Source organism: Bombus bifarius, unplaced genomic scaffold, assembly GCF_011952205.1.
Source record: "Bombus bifarius isolate JDL3187 unplaced genomic scaffold, Bbif_JDL3187 scf7180000008227, whole genome shotgun sequence".
Lineage (NCBI taxonomy): Eukaryota > Metazoa > Arthropoda > Insecta > Hymenoptera > Apidae > Bombus > Bombus bifarius.
Window position 1 is genome coordinate 1,095,995 of NW_022884524.1, and position 21,624 is coordinate 1,117,618.

The following is a 21,624-nucleotide window of genomic DNA, read 5'->3' on the forward strand; positions in this document are numbered from 1 at the left end:
GTACGTTTCCAGTGACGTATCGTACGGCTGACATCGTTGAACGAAATTGACCGAACGAATCAACCTTTAGCGTGGATTTACGTAATAGTTATTTTAAAAGTTGCTTGAAATCGATGCTTTATAGATTGCTCTTTGAATTATCGAAATCTCTCGATTTGATCGCAGTCGGAATTTTACCGTTAAAAGCTTCTTCTCAAGAGCTTACGTTTGGAAATAAAAAATGATAGGTATCGTTATCGGTCGAACAAACACTTGAAATGACATTTTTTTAATCATTCTACGTTAAATTAAATGTGTTTCGAGATTGAATCTTGCAAAATCTGACATTTGTAAGTTAAAAATTTTGCAAATTACGACATTAAATTTAACTTTCCGGAATTTCAAGTTCCAATTTAATTCCTCAGAAACGAAAGATGCCAATTCAAAGTAGCGAATCCATAAAATTTAAGAGCTTCCACCTTTCTTCTTCTTCTTCTTCTTCTTCTTCTTCTTTTCTTTTTTTCTTTTTTCTTTTCTTCTTTCTTTCTTTCTTTCTTTTTCTCACGTTATTTCCCGTGATTCGTCATCGATGAATCACTTACGTAACTTCCACCCACTCGATCGGCCATCCTAAACCAACCCTAGAAACTCTATGCTACAAAATAACGAAAGATGACTTCGGGAGGAACTTGGTGAAAATGAACAGAATAAACTCGTTCGTCCTCCGAATTCCGGAAACAGCAGCAAAAAAGACAGGCGCACCGAAGAAGCCTCGTTTGTCTTTTGAGGAGGGTTCGCAGGATAGGAGCGTGGGCAGAATAGCAAGAGGGCTGTAGACGTTAAAGGATACCTATAAGGTACGAATTGCCTCTTGCGAGTAACGAGGCGAAAATATTGCTCAGACAGTTCTGGCAACAGACAGTTCTGGTTACTTGACGAAAATTAATTACTCCGAGTCATTACAAACAGCGTAAGATTTTAATTATGCCTATCTTGTTACAGCACACGATGGTACGTGTATACGGCCCTGCTACAGATCCTCGAGATTATCTCCGCTCATTTGGATAATTTGTCTTCTTAGAATCCTTTAAGCGAAGAATTCGTTCGAAAGAATTTAATATTTATCGATCAAATAGAACGTATCGTTAATAAAACTTAGAGCGTATCGCAAATAAACTAACTTTAATAATACGAGAATTTATACTATTATACCCTTCATCCTTCAAGATATTCGATTAATCTTAACGAAACTTCGCATGTCGATATTGAATCGTTACCGAGGTTAAAATAGAACATGGATATCTATTTTTCCAACCTTAAACGACGAGAGAAGCAAAAAAGAAGGAAAGCGAGAGGAAAGAAAGCGTAGGCGACTCGCATCAACAAGGACGTACCTATAACAGGGAAATTCGATGTCATGTCCTAATTGGCGTTTATAGTACACAAGGGTACCATGCCTCACCTCTTGTTATATCGTCCTCTATAATGGATCGCGAGAAATCGGAGAATTATTAGACGTCGAGAAGCCTTCCTTTCGTATCCCTTTATCGTTCATTTACTTCACAAATTTCTCAACTTTTTCACAATGAATTTTCCTTCACGATTAATATTGCCTATTATCAAGAATTAAAGTAATATCGATAACAGATCGGAAATCTTCTAAACAAAAAGTCTCATACCTACTACACCTAACCTTCCTTTTCTTTTCTCAACTCATTGTCAACAGTATAGTAAGTTAGTAAGATAGGCAACTTCAAGGTTTTTCTAACCTTTTCGTTGAATTTTACCAGGCATGATCGTTGATCGTTGCGAGAAATTTGTATAACGTTCGTATTATAAATAAAGAGAAACCATGCTTCTAGAAGTGGAAGACGAAGCACGTGATTTTACAACGATATATAAAAAGGATTTCCCATCGAAGAAAACTGGTAGACCAAAGGAATACAGACCACAACCCGAGTACCCTCCGCCTTTGAATAATTTAAATGGCCCTTACAGAAAGTGTTTGAACACACAACGACAAAATGCTGCTCTTACCTTAAACGAACAAACCGAGGATCCACAACAAGCTTTAAACAGAGTAAACAAGCAACGATATTTGCTATTAACAATTAGTATATGAGCAATACCTCGTAATAAATATTTTTCTATTACCATGTTGCATTATAACTGAAAACCGTTAAATTCTTTTAATGTAGCTCGTTGTGGAGTTAAAGTACATCGCGTGGATTTTCAAAGCACACTTTAAACATGTAACAGTGTTGATATAACTTTAAAATATTTAGATTCGCAAGAAATACCGGCATTTAAAAGAATTTCTTTCCGAAGTTGTACCGGATGAGGATTTAATCGAAAGAGAGGAGAACAAACTTAAACAAACTGTGTATCAAATGGAATATTCAAAAGGTTTTATTTTATAAACGAAACTACAATTTCATTTACATATATATTTTAAAATGAAAATTTGATAATATTAGGAGATTATTCAGCTCGTGCGAAAACATATGGAAAATGGAAAGACATTCGTTTACCGGAAGACTGGATCATATCGGAAACCACTCAAACCAACTCCTACAGAAACCCATGGAAAATTGCAACGGAAGACTTGATACGGCTAAAGAAAGCAAAGAAACCTCCAGACAATTTAGTACCCAATAGAAAAGAAAGAGAAATTCTTCGTATAAGGTAAGAAGGCAAGATTACGACAGTTCTGTTGGCATAGATAAATATTACTTATGTTTTCACCACCATAATTACGATAGAAAGTTGCTATTAGGAAGCATCGTACGTGGGAAAACCCAGCTTTCCCTGGTTAAGCCGTGGTAGACAATAGTCTTTAAAAAGTGATCTAGAAAAGATATTTGTTCGGTCTGAAGGACATCTGGTGTCCGGCTGGTCCGCGGTATATGACCTGGTCTAGGTAAACGGTCGCCCGACGTAACAACTTATCCACTAGTACATTCGTAGTAAATCCAATAAGGATTAAAATGTCCCGAGCAACGATTATTATCATTTGTCCTTTATAAAACTTTCCTACTTATATACATAATTCTGTAGTAAAAAAAAAAAAAGTATCCGCCATTAATTCTATAGGTTGTTACAATCTATTCTTTCTAGAACTGGAGATTCAGAATACGATGCAAAGATAGGTGCTACCGGAAATCGAGTAGTAAAAGAATGTTTGTTCGGTCCACCGTTACCTATTGAACCACAAATATATACTAAAGGACCCGACAGTCCACCGTCTGAATGCTCGGAAATTCTGGCAGACAAGAAATTTGTACTTCCTTCCAACATAATCTAATCTTTTGTCCGATCTTCCCGTTATCTCCCATTTTCACCAGAAGAAAATTATTTTCAGTAATCACTTATTAAAATTAAAGATAAGCTATTGGCGAAGGATTACGTTAATTAAATCATCAGACACGAATTATTACAAAACACAACCCATGTTGTTTTGCTTGTACATAGCCACTTTACAAATATATTATTTCCTATTTTCACTCAACTTAATTATTCATTTACAATAGTTCGCATTCACGCTGAATACACAGTATCACATTCCATGTAAATCTTTCTTACATTACATTCGTACAAATTATTTACAATTCTACCCAACTTTAAGATCATTTAACAAAATATTTATGTACGAAGGTGAAACATTTCGTCTCTTTTTATTTCAATTTCTTTACGTCTGTAAAAAAAGAAGGGTGCTGTATCTTAATATGTATTTCATCACATATCAAGAGAAATTAATTATCGTGATTTCCCCTTTCAAAAACTAACATTTGAACTTTAGAAAAATGCCATTTTAATAATATGTAAGAGATATATGTAGGAAAAAGCAAATAATAACCTAAATATTGCAGAATTATTACGATAATGTTATATTTATCTGCATATAAATAAAATAATATAATTTTATAAAAGTTTCGAAATAAAATAATTTTTTAAAAGTTTCGAACGCAAATCCGATCTTAAATGTAAAGTTGAATTAATTTTTTAATAAATTTTCAAAGATTCCAAAACCATTCAGATAAATTACATGTTACCTAGCCTCCCTTGTTCAGCCACAATATCCAACATTTCAAGATTAAACATGTTATTTACATAAGCCACTGCAAAAAATATGAGTAACTTCTTATAATATATTCTTAACAATTAACTATATTCCATAAAGCTTTTTATCTGATTAAATTAATTGTACTCGCACGTAAAATTGTACAAAAAGTCTTATCGATGTACATATTTTTTGTATTTTGTTCATTCATCGTTATAATGGAAGCTAAGATTAATTCATTTATAAAATCTAATCTAAAAATAGTACCCAGCACGTAACAATAAATTATATAGTTCAGTCTCTCGATTGAACGTGGCGATATGATTTGTAGAAAAATTTACACGTTTTGAAATTATAAATTTGATATGTAACACTGCAAGCATTTTTTTATGTACACAAAGTAGTACCACATATCTTTCATCAATTTCACTATAATGAAAGTTGATCTAATTTTTAATCCAATTTTCCGTTATACCGTGACATAATACTAGTAGCAATAGTGTTAATCAAATCTATGCCAGACTACGCACAAATTAAAAAAATATAAGTAAATCTTTTTGTAACCTTTTCATAGTATATACAGTTTTGATGATTCTTCACAGCATCTTGTTTTCAGAAACTGTTTGCATTATATCTCGCACCAAGTTGATTATTTACAAATTATACTTTTGGAGATTAATGCAAACATACGTAGAATGTCATCACTAACACATTTTTCGTTTTTGACTGATTAATTGTTCATGCGTCACCTCAACTTCTAGTTTAAACATTTATTTACATCAAGCAGTTGTTCGAGGTAACAATATCATCTTGAGAAATCATTTCCTGAAGGGGGATACCTTGTTTCTGTAACAAATGTCCAGACTTAAACTTACTTCAAAATTTTTGTACTTCGTTCAGAAAAACATTTATATTTACTTCAATGACAATCGTCGATGCCATATTATCTGTGTCGTGATATTGTACACCTACATTTGCTGCTGTTATTGCTATAGTACGAACGGTATTGGTGCTGGTCGAAGTTGTGATGTGCTGGGTAATCATGACGTTTTCGTTTGCTCTACTGGAACCATTACACTCTTATATGCGTAAAATAATGAATGAGACACTGTGTTTGTTTCGCATAAAGAACTATAATAAGAAACAGATATATATATATATATATATATATAGAGACTTACTTTCGTTTCTTTACTTGACCGGAATGAAAACGACCGCCCTCGCCACGAATTCTATTCATTGCATGTCGATGACGAGATTCATGGAGATATTTCTGTAAGAAAATGCTAATTTCACGTAAAATGCATAAGCAACAAAACATATAATATAAAATTAACCGTAACTAAACATATATTTACAGGTCTTTCTTTAGGTATCTTTCCCTCAGCTTCTAATTTAGCCCGTGCTTGACGACGTTTTAATATACGCCTATATTGCTTAGCATTTACATATAAAGGTTCTTCCTCAAAAACTTCTGCATTTGGCAATGCCACTCTTTGAAACTGCGTTTGTCCACTATTTCCTGGTACCATCTGAAACATCAAAAACCACGTATGTTTAAGTGTCTCGACGATACCTAGTTCATATTAAACTAACTATATACTTAAATTTTGAACTAAAGAAACTATATAGAAAAAAAAAGACATTACGCTGTCCTTGTCGCTCCATAATCACTACAAGTCGGTATAATATATAATACACAGACTATGTAAGTGAAAGAGACACTTTAACAGTAATCACCATGAAAACATTTCCTGCCTGAGTCGCTGCTGCTGTAGGACTTGCTAAGGGTTGTACTGGTGTTGTGGTTGCTGCGGTAGTTGGCGGTTGCGACGTTGCTCCAGCAATTTGCATAAGATTCCCATTGATATTAATTACTACTCAAAAAATATGAAATTAGTATATAAATTTTACAATTTAACAACTACGTTAATCATATACTTTTATACCTGTTGGCTGTGCTTGCTGAACTTGACCCTCTAATTGTACTGGCTGATAAATGTATGTTTGTCCATCTGGAGTTTGAATGATTTGAGGTGTTTGTGGCTGTTGAATTACTATTTGTTGGCCTGTACTAGTTAAACTAGACACAGGAACAACTTGTATTTGTCCATTTGGTGCTGCCATTTGTATAGCTTGTGGTAACATCATTGCTTGACCTCCTTGGCCCATTTGAACAACCTGGACGGTTCCTCCGGCACTACCAACCACAACCGCCTGCCCTTCACCCAGTTGTTCCATTGTAGATTACTCCTATCGCTAAACAGAAGACATTGACCTCACAACAAAACAAAGACAGAATGCAGTTATATTGGAAAGTAAATTAATAGAAAGCCAAGTATAAATTCTCCGATGGAAAAAGATAGGTTTAACGCGACAAAGATCACTACATGCATGTATGTACATACACAAAGACAAAATCTGTGTATACACGTGAACTCGTATATACGAAAGTTCCATGAATCATGCAGGGGAACTTTCGTGTTTGTTGTATCAAACTGAAAATAAATAAATGGAATGCGTAGAAAGGTTAGAGTCTCGATGATTTCTTTCATTCTGTCGGGCACAATTTTGTCTCGTACGCATTGATAAAGATCGCCAACGTGGCGAACACATTGAGGTTTAAAGAGCCCACGTGCAGAATGTTAGATACGTAGGAAAGAGAATCGAGGCCAGCCAGCAATCATCACCTTCTATCGGGTAGAAATCGGTTCCGAAGGATATTGCATCCTGTTCTCGGTGGCATGATCAACGTCGTATTTTCGTGATCCTTAACACGCAGCGAACGTCGACGTACGAAACGAAGACCAAGTCTGCTGGATGGTATTCGGAATGTATGGAACGACGCGAATTTCGGACGAGAAACGCTCGTCTCGACAAACATGGCCGTGCGGAAAGACTTTTTCAAGCACAAGAAGACACGGGTTCGCAATTCGAACAAGTCACAAAACGAAAACGCGGTTAATCGTACAACGATGCGCGGTCGTACGCGTACCCCGTTGATGTTTGATAATTTGTGGACTTACATTGGATATTTTCGTGGGCACTTTCCCAATGATTGGTCGGCAAATTGAGGACCAATGGTCGGCGATAGAGAGTCCTCGGCTCTTGTGTATTGGTGGTACTGAACGGGGGGACCTGCCAGTCCGATAGCAGCCCGATGCCAGACCGGTCGATGCCCCTCCGCGCCTCGACGCGCCCAACCAATCTACTGGCTTGACTTATCCCCACCACCTACTTCCCGCGCTCTCGTCAAACTTCGCGCGTTCCTAACAGCTCATTTCCCGCTTCCTTTTAAATCGATTTACCGATGTACTATCCGTAGTGATCACTTCTCCACATTTTCATTATTCCCGCATTCATTTACCGAATAAAATTTTATAGCGAATTACGTAATTCAATCCTACGATATTTAAAAATAAATGCTCTATATACTGAATAATTCTGTTCGAAGTCGAAGTTTCTAAATCTTGAAATAGTATTAGAGTAGTGGAATGGTAGCATTCAATGTGTAAAAGGTGGAGCATTTAAATACGAAAAGAAAGTATTTTTATAAATATATTTTACGAAATAATAAATAACCAATATTGACGGTCTTTATGCGTTTGTGCATATAGCTTTGATAACAAATTAATTCTTACAATTTTCAATAAATGTAATTAATAATGTAACAAGTGCGGCTTATACAACGTTTGTTTAATCATCGTTTATTGTTGACTATAATTAAGTTTATCTAATACGACTGTTATTCACGAAACAATATATAATTTCATAATTTATATCGTTTATTTATCATATCGCAATTCATCAATTAATAAGATAATAATAATATCATATCAATTAAATAAGAGATGATAGCGGAGTAATAACTATTATAATTTTAATAAAATATAAAATTAACAAATTTTGATGAACGAAATACATATAAGAAAAGTGGCAATGAGTAAAGGATATAATATTAGTAATAGTACTAATTTATATAAATATCACATGTGTATGTTTAAGTTAAGAACTCCTTCTCGCTTGAAATTGTACATACTTTTTGCAACACTGTAGCAAATATAAAATAAGAACAATATAAACGTACAATATAAAAAAGACAAAGATTTGCATGGTAATTAAAATATACACTTTAATATGAGTAACGAAATATATTCCAGTCGCATTCGTGAATATTAATTGTTACTGAATCTACATATTAACTACCGTGTTTCATATAATGCCGTTTACGTATATGAAATATTTTTAACGCTGATAGAACGTTAACAAAAAAAAAAGTTAGTTATTCGCTTGATAAAACTTAATTTTGCAAATTTTAATGCGAAAAATGATAAATTTATAATATATGATTGCGTTTATTAAATTATGACAAAATAGCCCTTTTATATTGTTTCTCGATATACATCTTAGTGGAGATTAATAACAGTGGTTTTATCTTTTTACAATATCGTATATAAATTATGGAAAAGCACTACCAAATGCAGCTTTTTCATTAAAGACTGGTCGTTTGGAAATATATTAACTTGTAACATCTTAAAATAATTATGTATATTCAGAAAAACTGTCAAGCCATTTTAACTTTTTGTTATTAAGAAGTAGTACCTGAACTTTTGTCTACGATACACCAGATTATAATGCTTCATCAATATTCAAATTCAAGTAAGATAGGATGGAGCTAAAAGTCCAGGGTATAAAAAGTCCCAAATTTAAGATCTTCGTATGACAAAGACTCGCTCGAGACGAACGCTCGTGTGCGAATGGCGACGAACGCTCGCTGTCTAAATAACATTATGCGATATTCAACCGACTGTTTACAAACGGAGATTTAAAATTCGGGGCATTTTACCCGTCGGACGTTTAGCCCCACTCTATTCTAAAATCTGAAGTAAATTCAGATTAACTTATCGAAAATTCATTTTGGAAAGATGTATAATGTTTTCAGTGTTGTGTAGTACAATGATTTCACTCAAGCAAGATGTAATCCTGCTGAGGAAATGCCAAAAGATCACGATAAAAAAGGAACTACTAAATCTTCCTTGTGTTCAACATTAACATCCTCTAATGCTGTCACAGCCTTATGGAGCATTTCTGTTATCTATAAATAAAAACATATATAAAAATTAATAAATATTTAAATAGTAGGATGTTATATTGCATATAATATATGTTTACCAGTCCATGATCTTCAGCATCAAGAGGTTCTGCTGCCAATATCTTTTCTGGGGCAGGAACATCTTTGAGTAAGCAAGATGTACTATCAGGTACTTTAATACCTCCAGCTTCTATACGTTTAGAATATGCACGTGATCTATCCATATATTCGTGCTGTTCTAAGTTGTGTGAATCTAGTGCTCCAACATCTATTACATTACTGAAATTAAATATATCAACATAATTAATTGATCCTTATTATGATATTCTACCAAATAACTGTAAAAAAAAAAAAAAAAAATAAGGGCAACATAAACATAAGGACTAAGAAAGGTAGAAGCAAACACTCACGCAGCTGTTTCATGTAAAATTCTATTTAATGCACTTTGTTCATCTGTTTTTTTGGGCGCTGAACTTGCATATTGGTTAACATAATCATCACTGAAAGGAAAAGAAATGAAAAAGCTTGAACAACTTTTATCTATATCATATATAAATATATATAAAAAGAACACACCTGTGTACTCTAGGTATATTTGTGTTATTACTGACAGGATCTACCAACAAATGTGTCCTTTCATTTGCTTCTCCACTCTACAAAGATAAACAGATAAATTACATGTTTTAATTAATTGAAATTCTAGTCTTTGAATTTTATTTCAATTTTATAGATGTGAATCATATAAGAATATAATATACATTTTGACTATTTCAGTCTTATATACGTAATCCGAATAAGTGAAATTGCGATAAAAGTTTATATGTATCTTTTAACATATCTAATGTTATACAATAAATCGAGCTTTCAAAACATCCCACTTGACTAAAATAATTTAATTTATTACCTGCGGATCGCTGTCTTCTTTGCAAAAACTGTAACAACATCCCATACTTATAAATGAATTGTTAACACTTTATAACCAGTGACGTATTGCTACAACGTATTATTTTTAATCTTCATTCCTGTATACAATCAAGTGAATCAGCTCTGGACGTGCCGATACTGCGCTTCAATCACTGTCCAGAAATGCAATATACTGCGAGAAGAGTGACAACTAAAGTGATTTATTGAGATGGATTTATGACTAAAAGAAACTGGCCAATTATACAAAGTGCAACGTGTGACAACCTTTTTAAACCAGATACGAAAACGCTAACAAAAAGGATATGGACATGCGAGATACAACCTTCCTCTGGTGGGATTTATAACGTACTAAATCGAATAACATAACCTTAAATATTCACAAGATAACGAGTGTACGAATTTATCGTATTACGTTGTTGTCTAAATTATTATCCATCAAAATATCAGACTTATCTTTTTACTATATAATATCGTATAAGTTCTATATACAGATTTATACATGTATGTCATTCAACAAAATAGTATACTAAAATAGAAAAGGAAATGATTTTTCAACTTTCTATATAAATAATACATATTCATTTCCAATTTTTTCTTAGACATTAATAAAAACTGTTGAATTATATTTTTCTAAATTAGTAATATAATGATAATATTATATATATCTTTAAATCTAATAAAATTGGTATTGTAACTAGTAACTGAATAGTATTAAGGAAATTTTAATTAAAAATACATCTACATCATGGCAAGTATCAAGGTGTGTTCATTTTTACATTTTAATTGATTGATATATTGTATATATGCATTTAAATATAATAATATCTTTAATACGTAGTTTTATTTCCAGGAATTACCAGAACTAGAAGTCTTTAAAACAGTATTATTCCACTGTATGGTGATAATAGCCTTACCTGTATTTTCATTTTTTGCTAGCAAGATTTTTATTTTTGATGGTACGGAAACAAACAATGCTATTAGAATGTTTAACTTTTTTACGTACATTTAAAAAATTATATTTTGTTGATGATATTTAATAAAATTATATATGTATATATATATTAATTTAATATTTAGGGGAAGTATCTAATAATAGAATAGTTTAACATAAACATGAGTAGTAAATAATTCTTGAGAATATTTGAGAATATTTTTTGCATATTTTTTAATCTAGTAGCCAATATTTTATACCTTTTATGTACAAACTTTATGAATTGGAATGTTACATATACATAAATTACTTAATACAGTACATCACAATATATACTTTTGATTATTACACATTAATTGTGTAATAATCAAAATATGATATACACATATTTACGAATATAATTTTGACATCGTATCAATATTTTAAACAAATTTTTATACATTTTAGGATTATTGGGGCTCGATCAAGTGCCAAGCAACGTGTATTCAGCTGGAGTTGCAATCCTTGTCTTACACGTAGCTTTGGGCGCTTTTATATATCGCGCATACTTCGATGATCAATCGAAGACACAGACGAAACGAGATTAATCACTTTTTTTTTTTTTTGTATTTGAAACACATATGTGATTAAGTACACTTTTTTGATAACACATTTATTCGCGTATAATCATTGAAAAAAAAAACATGTTACATTGTATTGCGTTACATTCTGCAATTGCATACTTTTTTTGTTAATGTTTCGATATTTTTCTCTTATTTTTTCCTTTTTTTTTGTTTAGTGATGTGAAATTGCATGAAGGACGAATATAACTATACTTGTACCAATTAATGAAACGTAATTATTAAATAAAAAGAAGCAGTGACATTCCTACACAATATTTGCATATTGTACAGCACAAACTTTACAATATACATATATCTATATGGAATATGATTCCATTACATATATTTTGCTTTTATATTTGAGAAACGTTGTAGTAGATTAGTTTATAATTTCTAGTGCCTCAATAAATCACATCAGATACATAAATTAATTGTAGTGCACTTTACCGATCACAGTACTAGATCAGGGGCGAATTTATAATCCTTTGTAGTATTTAGGCTGATAATTTCGAAACAGCTACTTAAAAAGCTACAAATACGAATTTTTAGAAAGGGGAATAAAATACAGAAGATTATTACAAAATTTCAGTACAAATCCGCCCCTAATAACGCTGAATAGTAGTCATGTACTTTATTTCTACCTTTAAGGAAGAATAAATAACAAAATAAATGGTGATCAATATACAATGCAACACAATATACTACTGATTCCTTTTTAGTACCAATGAACAGTACCGTTGCAACAACTATAAAAAAAAGATATTTATCAAATTAATTAGAACACAATTTGAAAGGCAAAATATTTTACTTTTATGAAAAACTATGAATTATGTACAATATACCTAACTATAATTTCATTTCTCGTAATTTCATGTCATCAAAGCTTTGACAATGTTGAAATATCATAAAATATACACGATTCAAGTTAGCAGCCCTTTCAAACATACAAAGCTGTAAGCAAATCCTAGAACAAGCTTAATAAACTTCTTTAATGAAATATTAATTTATTTAAGTATCTTAAATGCAACAAAAGTTTGTGTGACAGAATATTTTGCTGTCGGCCTGGGAAGTATTGGAATGAATGCTTATTGTAATTAAATACATAAAATCGCCTGCGATATTAACTACTTCACAATTTAATTTAGTCATTAGCTCTAACTTAATACTTGTTCTATACATTATAGGACACAATGTATTAAATCTTACTGGCAATGAAATCAGGGATCTCTTTAGAGTGTTCCACTGATAAAAATTTTGTTATGCTTTCCTAAAAGCATATTAAAGCTTGAAGAATTTCGTAATTACACTACAAAAATAATATTCTTGTAACGTCCTAAGAAATAAAAAGATCGTTACAAATATCGTGTACTTTTAACTGAATTGATTATTTTTCATAAACGAATACAGTGGATACATATACACGTGTCAAAAAAGAAAATTTTTTTATACGTTTTTATCAATATAAAACGAAATTTAAAAATGTCAGCGCCTATCATTATTTATTCCGTGTTCACCTCTATTTTTATAGAAATTTACTTGAATGAAATAATTTTATAATGATATATTAGTTAAATTAATTGAACGTAAAATATACATACAACTTTGTTTAAGTGATTTACAGAAAAAAAATTCTTCAAATTTCAATATACTTAGATTAATGATAGTTGTTCTTAAATAGGTTAACTTATCAATAAATTGCAGCAAACTTAGCAATAAATTGTGATGGGTAAAGAAAAGAAAAAACAATCGCATCTGCTAACTAAGAACATATCAGGCGCTTTTGTGACATGATAAAAATGACTTGTGTAATGACATATTTTCGTTATTTTAATCATGGTAGATTTAATAATATTAAACACACATAAAATTGGATGACCGTTACTCAACATCCATTTTCTCTTCCTGGGGTTGTTGTTGTTGATTGGTTTGAGAGTGAGCATCGCCTTGACTATTTTGATTATTTTTCTGATGATTTTCAGAAGCTTTGTCTTTAGGTTTCTCTTCTTTTGGTGGATCGACTTTAGGTTTTGGTTTATTTAAAATTGGTACTACAACACTATCCAGTGACTGTTAAAACACAAAGAAAATATATAAAAGGCAATATATATAAACGTATTATCAGTTATACATTAAATTAGATATATGCTTCAAATACCTGTTTCTCTGCACGAATTTGAGCTACAGTAACTGGCGGTTGTTGTGTACGAGGTGTACTGGCAAGAAGCATGCGTTTTTCTTCTAGCCACGTCCATTTTTCTTGCACTACTTTTTCAACCTTCTTTACCTCTTCTTCTGTTAGGTGGGAATATTTATCATCCTTTCCATTGGACGATCTAATGAGATCTATCCCTTTTTTAGCAAGTTGCAAAGCTCCTGCTAATTCATCAAGAGCATAGCCTCTGCCTTCAAATTCCATTCGTCTTTCTTTAATTGGTTCACCTTGTGACTAAAAAAAAAAAAACATACAATTTTCAATTTTAAAACGAAAATGTTTATTTGGTATCTAATAAAAAGTATAAATGTAACTTACCTTAAGGCGTGTTAACCGTTCTGAATAAACTTGTCGCTGGCAATCTTCGCCTTCTTCGTACAGCCAATTTTCAGTTTCATCTAATGTACAATAAAGTGTTTCTTTGTCATCTTCCGTAACAAATGTGGACAATTGATCCTCCTCCGACAGCTTAGCACGTAAATCGTAAACATATTCTTCTAATGCGTTACGGGCATCAACACGTTCCTTTTCCTGTTTATCTTCAGCGATCATCTTGGACTTGGATGTAAAAATATATATTTGTCGGATTTACATTAAAGTTAGGGCTAGGGTTAGGGGCGTGAGACGAAACTTCGTTTAGATTACACATTGTCGTTATGCAATAGAGAAGACATTGACTAGTGCAAATACGATTATTATAGAATTAGACAAGTACAACCGTGGTAATTAGATACTCGAGAAACTAATGACAATGATCCTAGGTTCAATAACGAATCCGCGGTCAACGGGATGATAGATGAACATGCTCACAAAATCTAAGTCGGATTCTTGGTTAAAACGTGGAATATCCACCGAGCGTACAGACACTAAGTAACTCGCTAATACGACCTCACGAGAGAATGACTTTCCGTCGCGATGATGCTGCGGAGGAAAACTATGATGGGATGTGTCTAAGGGCACGAGATCATCGGATTCGTCGAGGATAGCCTTCGTTCAGAAATTGACGTTGCTGTTAAAATTGGTCAATCTCCATATCGGTGGTTAGAAAAAGATGCTAGCCGCCCTCGAGGGAAAGTTGCTAGTGGGAGACGTCATTCGTTGAAAAAAATAGATCTCCCCTATCTTCCCGTAGTTGGGACAAAGACTGTTTGTCTGTTTGAAGGACTTTAGGTAACCAGATCTTAGTGTTTATAACGGCCCTCGGGCTAGCTGATCACGTACTGTGGAGACGCGTCGGCACTGGTAACCATCATACCCGAAGAATAGGGTCTGCGTGTGGCGAGCCACGGGACAGAAACCGTTGGAATGTTTACTGTCGCGTGCCGCTACAAATATTTCTTTTAAGGAGAGCTATAGAATTACTCCATACCTTTGTTAGGCAAAGCGTTCATCCCGTGATCGCGGCTACGTTCGGCGACTGGCTGTCGCCTCAAGCCCAAGCTCATTATCACAAATCTCGAACAAATACTATCGGATCGAAAGACGACAATTGTTTAATTACGCCTACGATAGAATCTAGATTACGGTGTTAGGGGATTTTCCCGAAGTTCCAAAGGGAAGGCTCCGATGTCCTTTCATCTCCGACATATTAATATAGAATATACGAATTATAAAAAATGTACTAACAATTAAATAAACGTAATAAACATAATTTACCTCTTTTTCCAATGCGGCATCTAAATCACGCTGAGAAAGTCCGTATTCACACATATCCACCGGTAAATCAATGGTACGAATAGGAACTTTCTTTTTACCCTTACTTTCTTCATTTTTATCGTCGCCCTGCAAAAATAATAAGATATCCAAATGAAATATTTTTATCTATCTATACATATCTACAATAAAATTTATATTAAAATTTATTTTTTTATTATTATAAATACTAACGAAAGAAATACATATAAAACATTCTATGTTAATTCTTTTATCTAGCATTCATAAGAATATTAAAAATGATTTCTTATTCTTAATGTAATAATTCGTAATCACACACAATAGATAAAATAAATATAATAATGTCATAATAAAACTGAAACATTTTAAACCAAGGCACACAAACTGGAAGTCAGGTGATGATAGAAATGAGTAGAGGATAAAGAGGGGCATTATACTTATGCGAGCAGTTTTCAATTCGCCTTACTTCAACTTCAAGATATATTATGTAGTTATATAGAAAAGAACATTCACATAAAATATGCGAATCGAAAACCGAACCGCATTGCCTGCCTTCACAATTTTAGCACATTGATAGCTATTGCATTATAAAAAGTTACTGTCTCTTTTCCTTCTGCGACCCAGTAGAAAAGTAACTGAGCAAAGACAGACAGCACGGCGTGACACAGCTGTATCTTGGACCCATATGCATCGTAACACTTTGCACGAGATTATAATATGCATATGTTTATATTGATAATCGTTTTCAAATTAAATATTCTGACTGCGTTATTTTCTCTTATACGTTGCTATTATTAACCGAGTTTGCAGAAGAAATCGACACAGACTTAAAACCTTTGAATATAACTAAATATCATGCACTAAAGAAACTACAATGTGTAGGAAACTTCTAGGTCATAAATAATTTATATTAGATATACACGAATCAATAGAATTTGATTAATTTATCAATGTATTCGAAATATTAAATAAGTATAGAGACATATCACAAGCAATTACCATTGCAAACGAACCTAACATTTTCAGATCTTAGTTCTTTTAAAATGATAAAATGTGCTTAAGAAAATGATTTTCTTTTTTTTTTTTTCCTTTTTGAGACAGTGAATAGTAACATATATAATACGTAGTAGCACGCGAATCTCATATCATGCAGGACATTTCATTTTATGATTACAATGATCTTATAACAAGTAATTGACGATGCTGACGTGATGAAAGAAATAAAAGTCTTATGCCACTTTTACACGCGACAAGGTATTCGTGTAACCATCGATGACTTATAATAATAGAACAACCTAAGCAAAAGTCATAAATTATTGCACATGTTTCAGTTAACATATGGGTCCAAGTAATGATAGTGTGTCGCGTACCGAGCTGAGCCAAGAGAGAATCCTGGAGGAGTAGGAAGGGGCAGAACCCCCCGCACCTCTTCCACCATCATCAGCATCTGAGTTCCGTCGCGTTTTATCCATGCTCACCTAAACCACAACAAACTCACATAGTCATGCATCAGACATTCAAAGCATGAATACTGTTCTTCTACAAAAGTGTATACCAAAGAATGAATTTAATGAGTTTCCATTTAATTTACACTTCGTTGTAGTATAATTGTTATTTATGCAATAAACCTTTTTTTTTTTTTTAAGTATTATTTTATTGGACATACCATTATTATTTAGCTCAACAAACAGTTAGATAAACCTAACCCTAAGTTAATATAATTTTTTTATGAATGTATTACAAAGTAAATGTTATACTAAATGTTAATATTGTTACACATAAGTTGATAAAAAACGACCTTGAATACATATAATTTGAATGAAAGGTGAAGTAACAATGAATATACATACTTCAGGTGCTGGTGGTTCATTTGCCTGTGCTTCTTGATCAGATTTATCTTTCCTGTCTTGCTGCTGATCAACGTCCATGTTATTTTGCTGTTGCTGCTGTTGCTGTTTCTCTTCTTCTTCTTTTTCTTGTTGTGTGAGTTCACGTTTCTCGATCAATGAAGCCGATACAATAGTAAGAATTCCATTCAAGTTTATCCTCACTTTTACTTTTACTTTCGACAATTCACCTTCTGGCGTTGGCTTTACATTCTTTATTGTGTATGTACCTGTAAAAATGTTGTTTATATAGTAAGCTACTGTTAAGTAATAAGAAAGAATTAGTAAATAATAAAAAGAATTAAATGCTTACCAACATGAGTTCGAGGATATGATGCTAATGGCATAGTATAACTTGCAGTGAGTGTAAATGGATTTGATCGATAAAATGTCAGCGTTTTCGAGAATGGCACAGAATGGTTGTGTCCAAAGATCTCCATTTCACTAAAATAATAGCACAAAAATCAGAAAAATGTGTCCTTATTTAAATATCCTTAATATTATACATAAAATGCGAATATTAATGTACCCGTCTTCCCCTTGAGTAGGATCCCACGTTAATTTCAAGGGATACGGTTGAATATCAGTTACCGAGAAATCACGAACTCTAACAGCGGGACTCAACATCGCACACTGAAGTGCGCATCCTCGTGAAACCGCCTCATCTTGATTTAATGTCATAGACACAGTACGACCAAACACTTCTTCAACCAACCGTTTGATAGCAGGAACACGACTAGAACCACCCGCTAATTCAACTGAATGAATGTCTTCCAACTTTAATTCTACAAAAGGTATTGCAGATTAATATATAATTAACGAAAAATATATTTTATGCAAAATTAAACTACGTGTGTAACAACATTAAATGCAAAATAAAACATACTAGAATCTTCAAGGCATCGACGTAAAGTGGATTCAACGCGTTTAAATAAATGTGCACACATTGCTTCCATATCTGCTCGTTTCATTTCACCATGTACATCCTTCTCATCCATAAAACATTCAATATTAAGAGGAAGCATCGTTGAATTGGCTGACATTTGTTTTTTCAATTTCTCTACTTCTGCTAGTAGTCTTATATATGCACGTGGATTGTTATGCGGATCAATATTATAACGTGATTGAAATTCCTTACAAAAATGTTCGGCTAAAATAGAATCTATATTCCTTCCACCCAATTGACTATCAAAAGTACTAGCTATCATCTAGAAATAAAATATAACATTTATATAATATGTACGATTATATCATAATAATTTTATTGTTTTTGCAAGTATATAACTATTAATAGCAGTTAAGATAATTACTACTAAGGTAATAAAAATCATTACATACCTTTAGTTTTCCTTTGTGGAATGCACAAATGCTTACTTGTAAGCTTGCATAGCCGCAATCAACAAAGACTACATTTCTCGGAGGTGCATCAGGTGCTGGTAAATCTTGCTTATAGATGCCATAGCACAAAGCAGTAGCTGTTGTTTCATTAAATAATCTAAGAACATTTAAACCAGCAATTCGTGCAGCATCAAGCAATGCCTGACGTTCAGCTTGCGTGTAATATGATGGAACAGAAATAACGCAGTCATTAACAACAGTTTGAAGAGCAGTTTCAGATATATCTTTTAATTTTGTAAATAACATTGCAGTTATTTGCTCAGGTGAGAAAATGTGTTCCTCTCCTAAATATTGTACCTAAAATTTAGAAATAAGTATAAATATCTTTGCTTTGTACTTGTTACATAATTACTTTTATCATTATAGTTTTTATTGTACAAATTATATATGATATGATTCATCGTGTTTTAACTGCTCTAAAGAGATATAAATAAGATATGAGTCCCTATAAATGTGAGAAATCTGGCACAATGCCCAGATTGAATCTAAGTAACGTCTAATATCACATTAAATAATTACAAAAAATCATATTATTTTCCCATAACATTTTGACATGTTAATACAATAATTATTACAATTTTATAAAATAGCTATATATGTTATGAAATATTAGTAACATAACCATAAATCATTCAATTTTATTGCTGAGATATAATAGAAAGGAAATAATTCCATATCTAAAAACAACTTACATGTATACCAATACTTCCATCTGACTGATGAGTTACCTTAAAAGGTAATGTCTGAAGCTCTCTTTGTACCTGTGGGTCATTATATTTTCTACCCAATAATCTTTTAAATCCATGAATGGTATTTTTCATATTGGTCACCATCTGATTCTTAGCAGCTACACCAAGAATTCGATTTTTCCCACTGAATGCTACACATGATCTAAAATCAATATTTATATAAATACAAATTTCACCTACCACAGCATGCATAAAATTCGCATAATATCGAACAAGCATGTGTACATCATACAATATTCTACATAATTTCTAGAATAATCTAATCATCCTGGAAGTCCGCTTTTCATACTGAAGTATATATATGTTAAAGAACACAAAAATTTTCAATTTTCAATTTATTAATTCTCTCAGTAAAAAATCTAATAAAATATTATAGATTATAAAATTATGAGAGGAGAAATTAATAATAAAACACCTATATACATGCATGAAAAATATCAGTCTTTTTTATTTTAAAAACGTAAATTTTAATAACATGACATTTAAATAAGAACAGAATTAATAAAAATAAGTTATATTTAATGTTTTAACAATTAATAATGAAAATATCAAATTATTACATACACTTTAATATCTTTATTTTTACAGATATTTCTTTTTCATATTTTATTAGATATTAATATTAGATAAAAAAAAAAAAAATATAACAAATATCATAACAATTTATTTATGTAGTAATACAATTATCAAATACTATCGATCTACAAACAAGTAATACATATAAATTCGTCATGTTCGGATATAAATTTCGATAACTCAAACGTAAAAGAAATAACAATTCGTATACATTTTGTACACAAAGAAACTGGGAAAGTAATAGTAGTAGTAGTAATAGTAACAGTAGTAGTAGTAAGTAGTAACGTCAAGTAGTAACGTATTCATTACATTTATTCTGACTTAAATCGATTGTTGATTCCATTTTACATGACTACGCCAAATTCAAATAAAGAAAAAATAGCTCGTGGACCATAACTAACATTATGGACATTTTTGTACTTCTTAGTCATGTGAAAGTAAGCGGGTATGCTTAAGTAGATAAAACGATTTGAACATAAATGGCAATGATCGAATACCGCATCATCTACTTTACATACTACTTGTACAGAAATGAATTATGTATTACTACTTTTAAATTGTTCTACTATTTTTACGTAAAATTTTCACGTAAATCAGCGAAACAAGAGAAATACTCGGAGATACCGGGTGAGCACCGGTATCTTTCTACATAAGAGAAAAAATTAGGTATCGATTATTATAATAAAAGAAACTTACGGTGTATTTCGAAGACTGTAATCATTAGCTATAGTTTCAATGCCTCCCGCCCGTGCTACAGCCACATAACAGCTTTCGTTACCAAAGTCAATTCCGATCACGGACATAGCAGCCATGGCTGAGACTGGGTACGACGTTTTCTTTACGACACTGAATAATACTATCTTGCGTAAATCAAAGATTAAACGTTGATCCTGGACAAGGATGGACGATTGATTGATAGTCGTTTAGATTTCGCGTTAATAATTATCGTGTACGGTGGATAAATTCTCGCTCTACACTCACGCAATAGTCTGAATGAAATGCTCTCCGCACGGTAACTGTGATTACTTCTTTCTGCTAACTTCTGCTGAAAATTCACCAATCATGGCGCTGCGGTATACGATTCCTATTGGTCAGTCGGCTGCTCTGGAACATTCTGGAATTATGCGCCATTGGAATTTTCCTCTTAGACATAGTCAGTTTCATTTCTCGAAGGATCGAAAATAATGGATCGATATACAACATTATTTTGCTACAAATTACCATGTCTATATACAAATAATCGATTAGAAGAATTTATGCTATTACATTTTCTTTCTCCCCGCGTATCGTTTCTCGCAGATTTTGAATTTATATATAGCAAATTTTGCGCACGAGTATGATTGGTTTGCACGACGGTATGCCTGTTGTGAAACAAATTTTGAATTACTGTAATTGAATATGTTAAACAACGTTATTTTACAAATTTTTACACCGTTACAATTTTTTGATTATAGTAAAGTTATATGTGGAATTAATGGGTGATATTTCGTTATATATATATATATATATATATAATCACACATATATTACAATTATTACTA

General features: G+C 32.2%; 5 protein-coding genes across 10 annotated transcripts; 2 read left to right on the plus strand and 3 right to left on the minus strand.

The window, feature by feature from the left end:
- Positions 1-1,818: 1,818 nt before the first annotated feature.
- LOC117211285 lies at positions 1,819-3,306 on the plus strand. The gene is made up of 4 exons (XM_033454994.1): positions 1,819-2,059; positions 2,265-2,385; positions 2,457-2,664; positions 3,097-3,306. The coding sequence occupies exons 1-4, from the start codon at positions 1,832-1,834 to the stop codon at positions 3,281-3,283; spliced, it is 744 nt and encodes a 247-aa protein (XP_033310885.1). The 5' UTR covers positions 1,819-1,831; the 3' UTR covers positions 3,284-3,306.
- A 939-nt stretch (positions 3,307-4,245) lies between these two features.
- LOC117211272 (nuclear transcription factor Y subunit alpha) lies at positions 4,246-7,221 on the minus strand. 5 transcript variants are annotated; one of them, XM_033454975.1, is made up of 7 exons: positions 7,066-7,221; positions 5,989-6,298; positions 5,798-5,916; positions 5,398-5,571; positions 5,221-5,312; positions 4,958-5,102; positions 4,246-4,885 (listed from the first exon to the last, which is right to left on the minus strand). In XM_033454975.1, the coding sequence occupies exons 2-7, from the start codon at positions 6,278-6,280 to the stop codon at positions 4,814-4,816; spliced, it is 894 nt and encodes a 297-aa protein (XP_033310866.1). In that variant the 5' UTR covers positions 6,281-6,298; positions 7,066-7,221; the 3' UTR covers positions 4,246-4,813. The 5 variants fall into 5 exon arrangements, with proteins under 5 accessions (XP_033310866.1, XP_033310864.1, XP_033310861.1 ...); XM_033454973.1 differs by having other exon boundaries at positions 4,958-5,099; positions 5,780-5,916; XM_033454970.1 differs by having other exon boundaries at positions 5,780-5,916.
- Positions 7,222-8,145: 924 nt separating this feature from the next.
- On the minus strand, positions 8,146-10,178 carry LOC117211266 (ragulator complex protein LAMTOR1). The gene is made up of 5 exons (XM_033454962.1): positions 10,036-10,178; positions 9,708-9,784; positions 9,542-9,631; positions 9,212-9,410; positions 8,146-9,134 (listed from the first exon to the last, which is right to left on the minus strand). Exons 1-5 carry the CDS (start codon positions 10,078-10,080, stop codon positions 9,045-9,047), a joined length of 501 nt encoding a protein of 166 aa, XP_033310853.1. The 5' UTR covers positions 10,081-10,178; the 3' UTR covers positions 8,146-9,044.
- Positions 10,179-10,414: 236 nt separating this feature from the next.
- Positions 10,415-11,658, plus strand: LOC117211267 (vacuolar ATPase assembly integral membrane protein VMA21 homolog). Its single transcript, XM_033454963.1, has 4 exons — positions 10,415-10,556; positions 10,655-10,815; positions 10,906-11,011; positions 11,434-11,658. The coding sequence occupies exons 2-4, from the start codon at positions 10,801-10,803 to the stop codon at positions 11,571-11,573; spliced, it is 261 nt and encodes an 86-aa protein (XP_033310854.1). The 5' UTR covers positions 10,415-10,556; positions 10,655-10,800; the 3' UTR covers positions 11,574-11,658.
- A 91-nt stretch (positions 11,659-11,749) lies between these two features.
- LOC117211265 (97 kDa heat shock protein) lies at positions 11,750-21,125 on the minus strand. 2 transcript variants are annotated; one of them, XM_033454960.1, is made up of 12 exons: positions 20,780-21,125; positions 19,451-19,649; positions 18,699-19,055; positions 18,247-18,568; positions 17,890-18,145; positions 17,674-17,804; positions 17,325-17,590; positions 16,845-16,952; positions 15,457-15,582; positions 14,119-14,358; positions 13,744-14,034; positions 11,750-13,655 (listed from the first exon to the last, which is right to left on the minus strand). In XM_033454960.1, exons 1-12 carry the CDS (start codon positions 20,893-20,895, stop codon positions 13,467-13,469), a joined length of 2,601 nt encoding a protein of 866 aa, XP_033310851.1. In that variant the 5' UTR covers positions 20,896-21,125; the 3' UTR covers positions 11,750-13,466. The 2 variants fall into 2 exon arrangements, with proteins under 2 accessions (XP_033310851.1, XP_033310852.1); XM_033454961.1 differs by lacking the exon at positions 16,845-16,952 and having other exon boundaries at positions 20,780-21,124.
- Between the last annotated feature and the right edge of the window lie 499 nt (positions 21,126-21,624).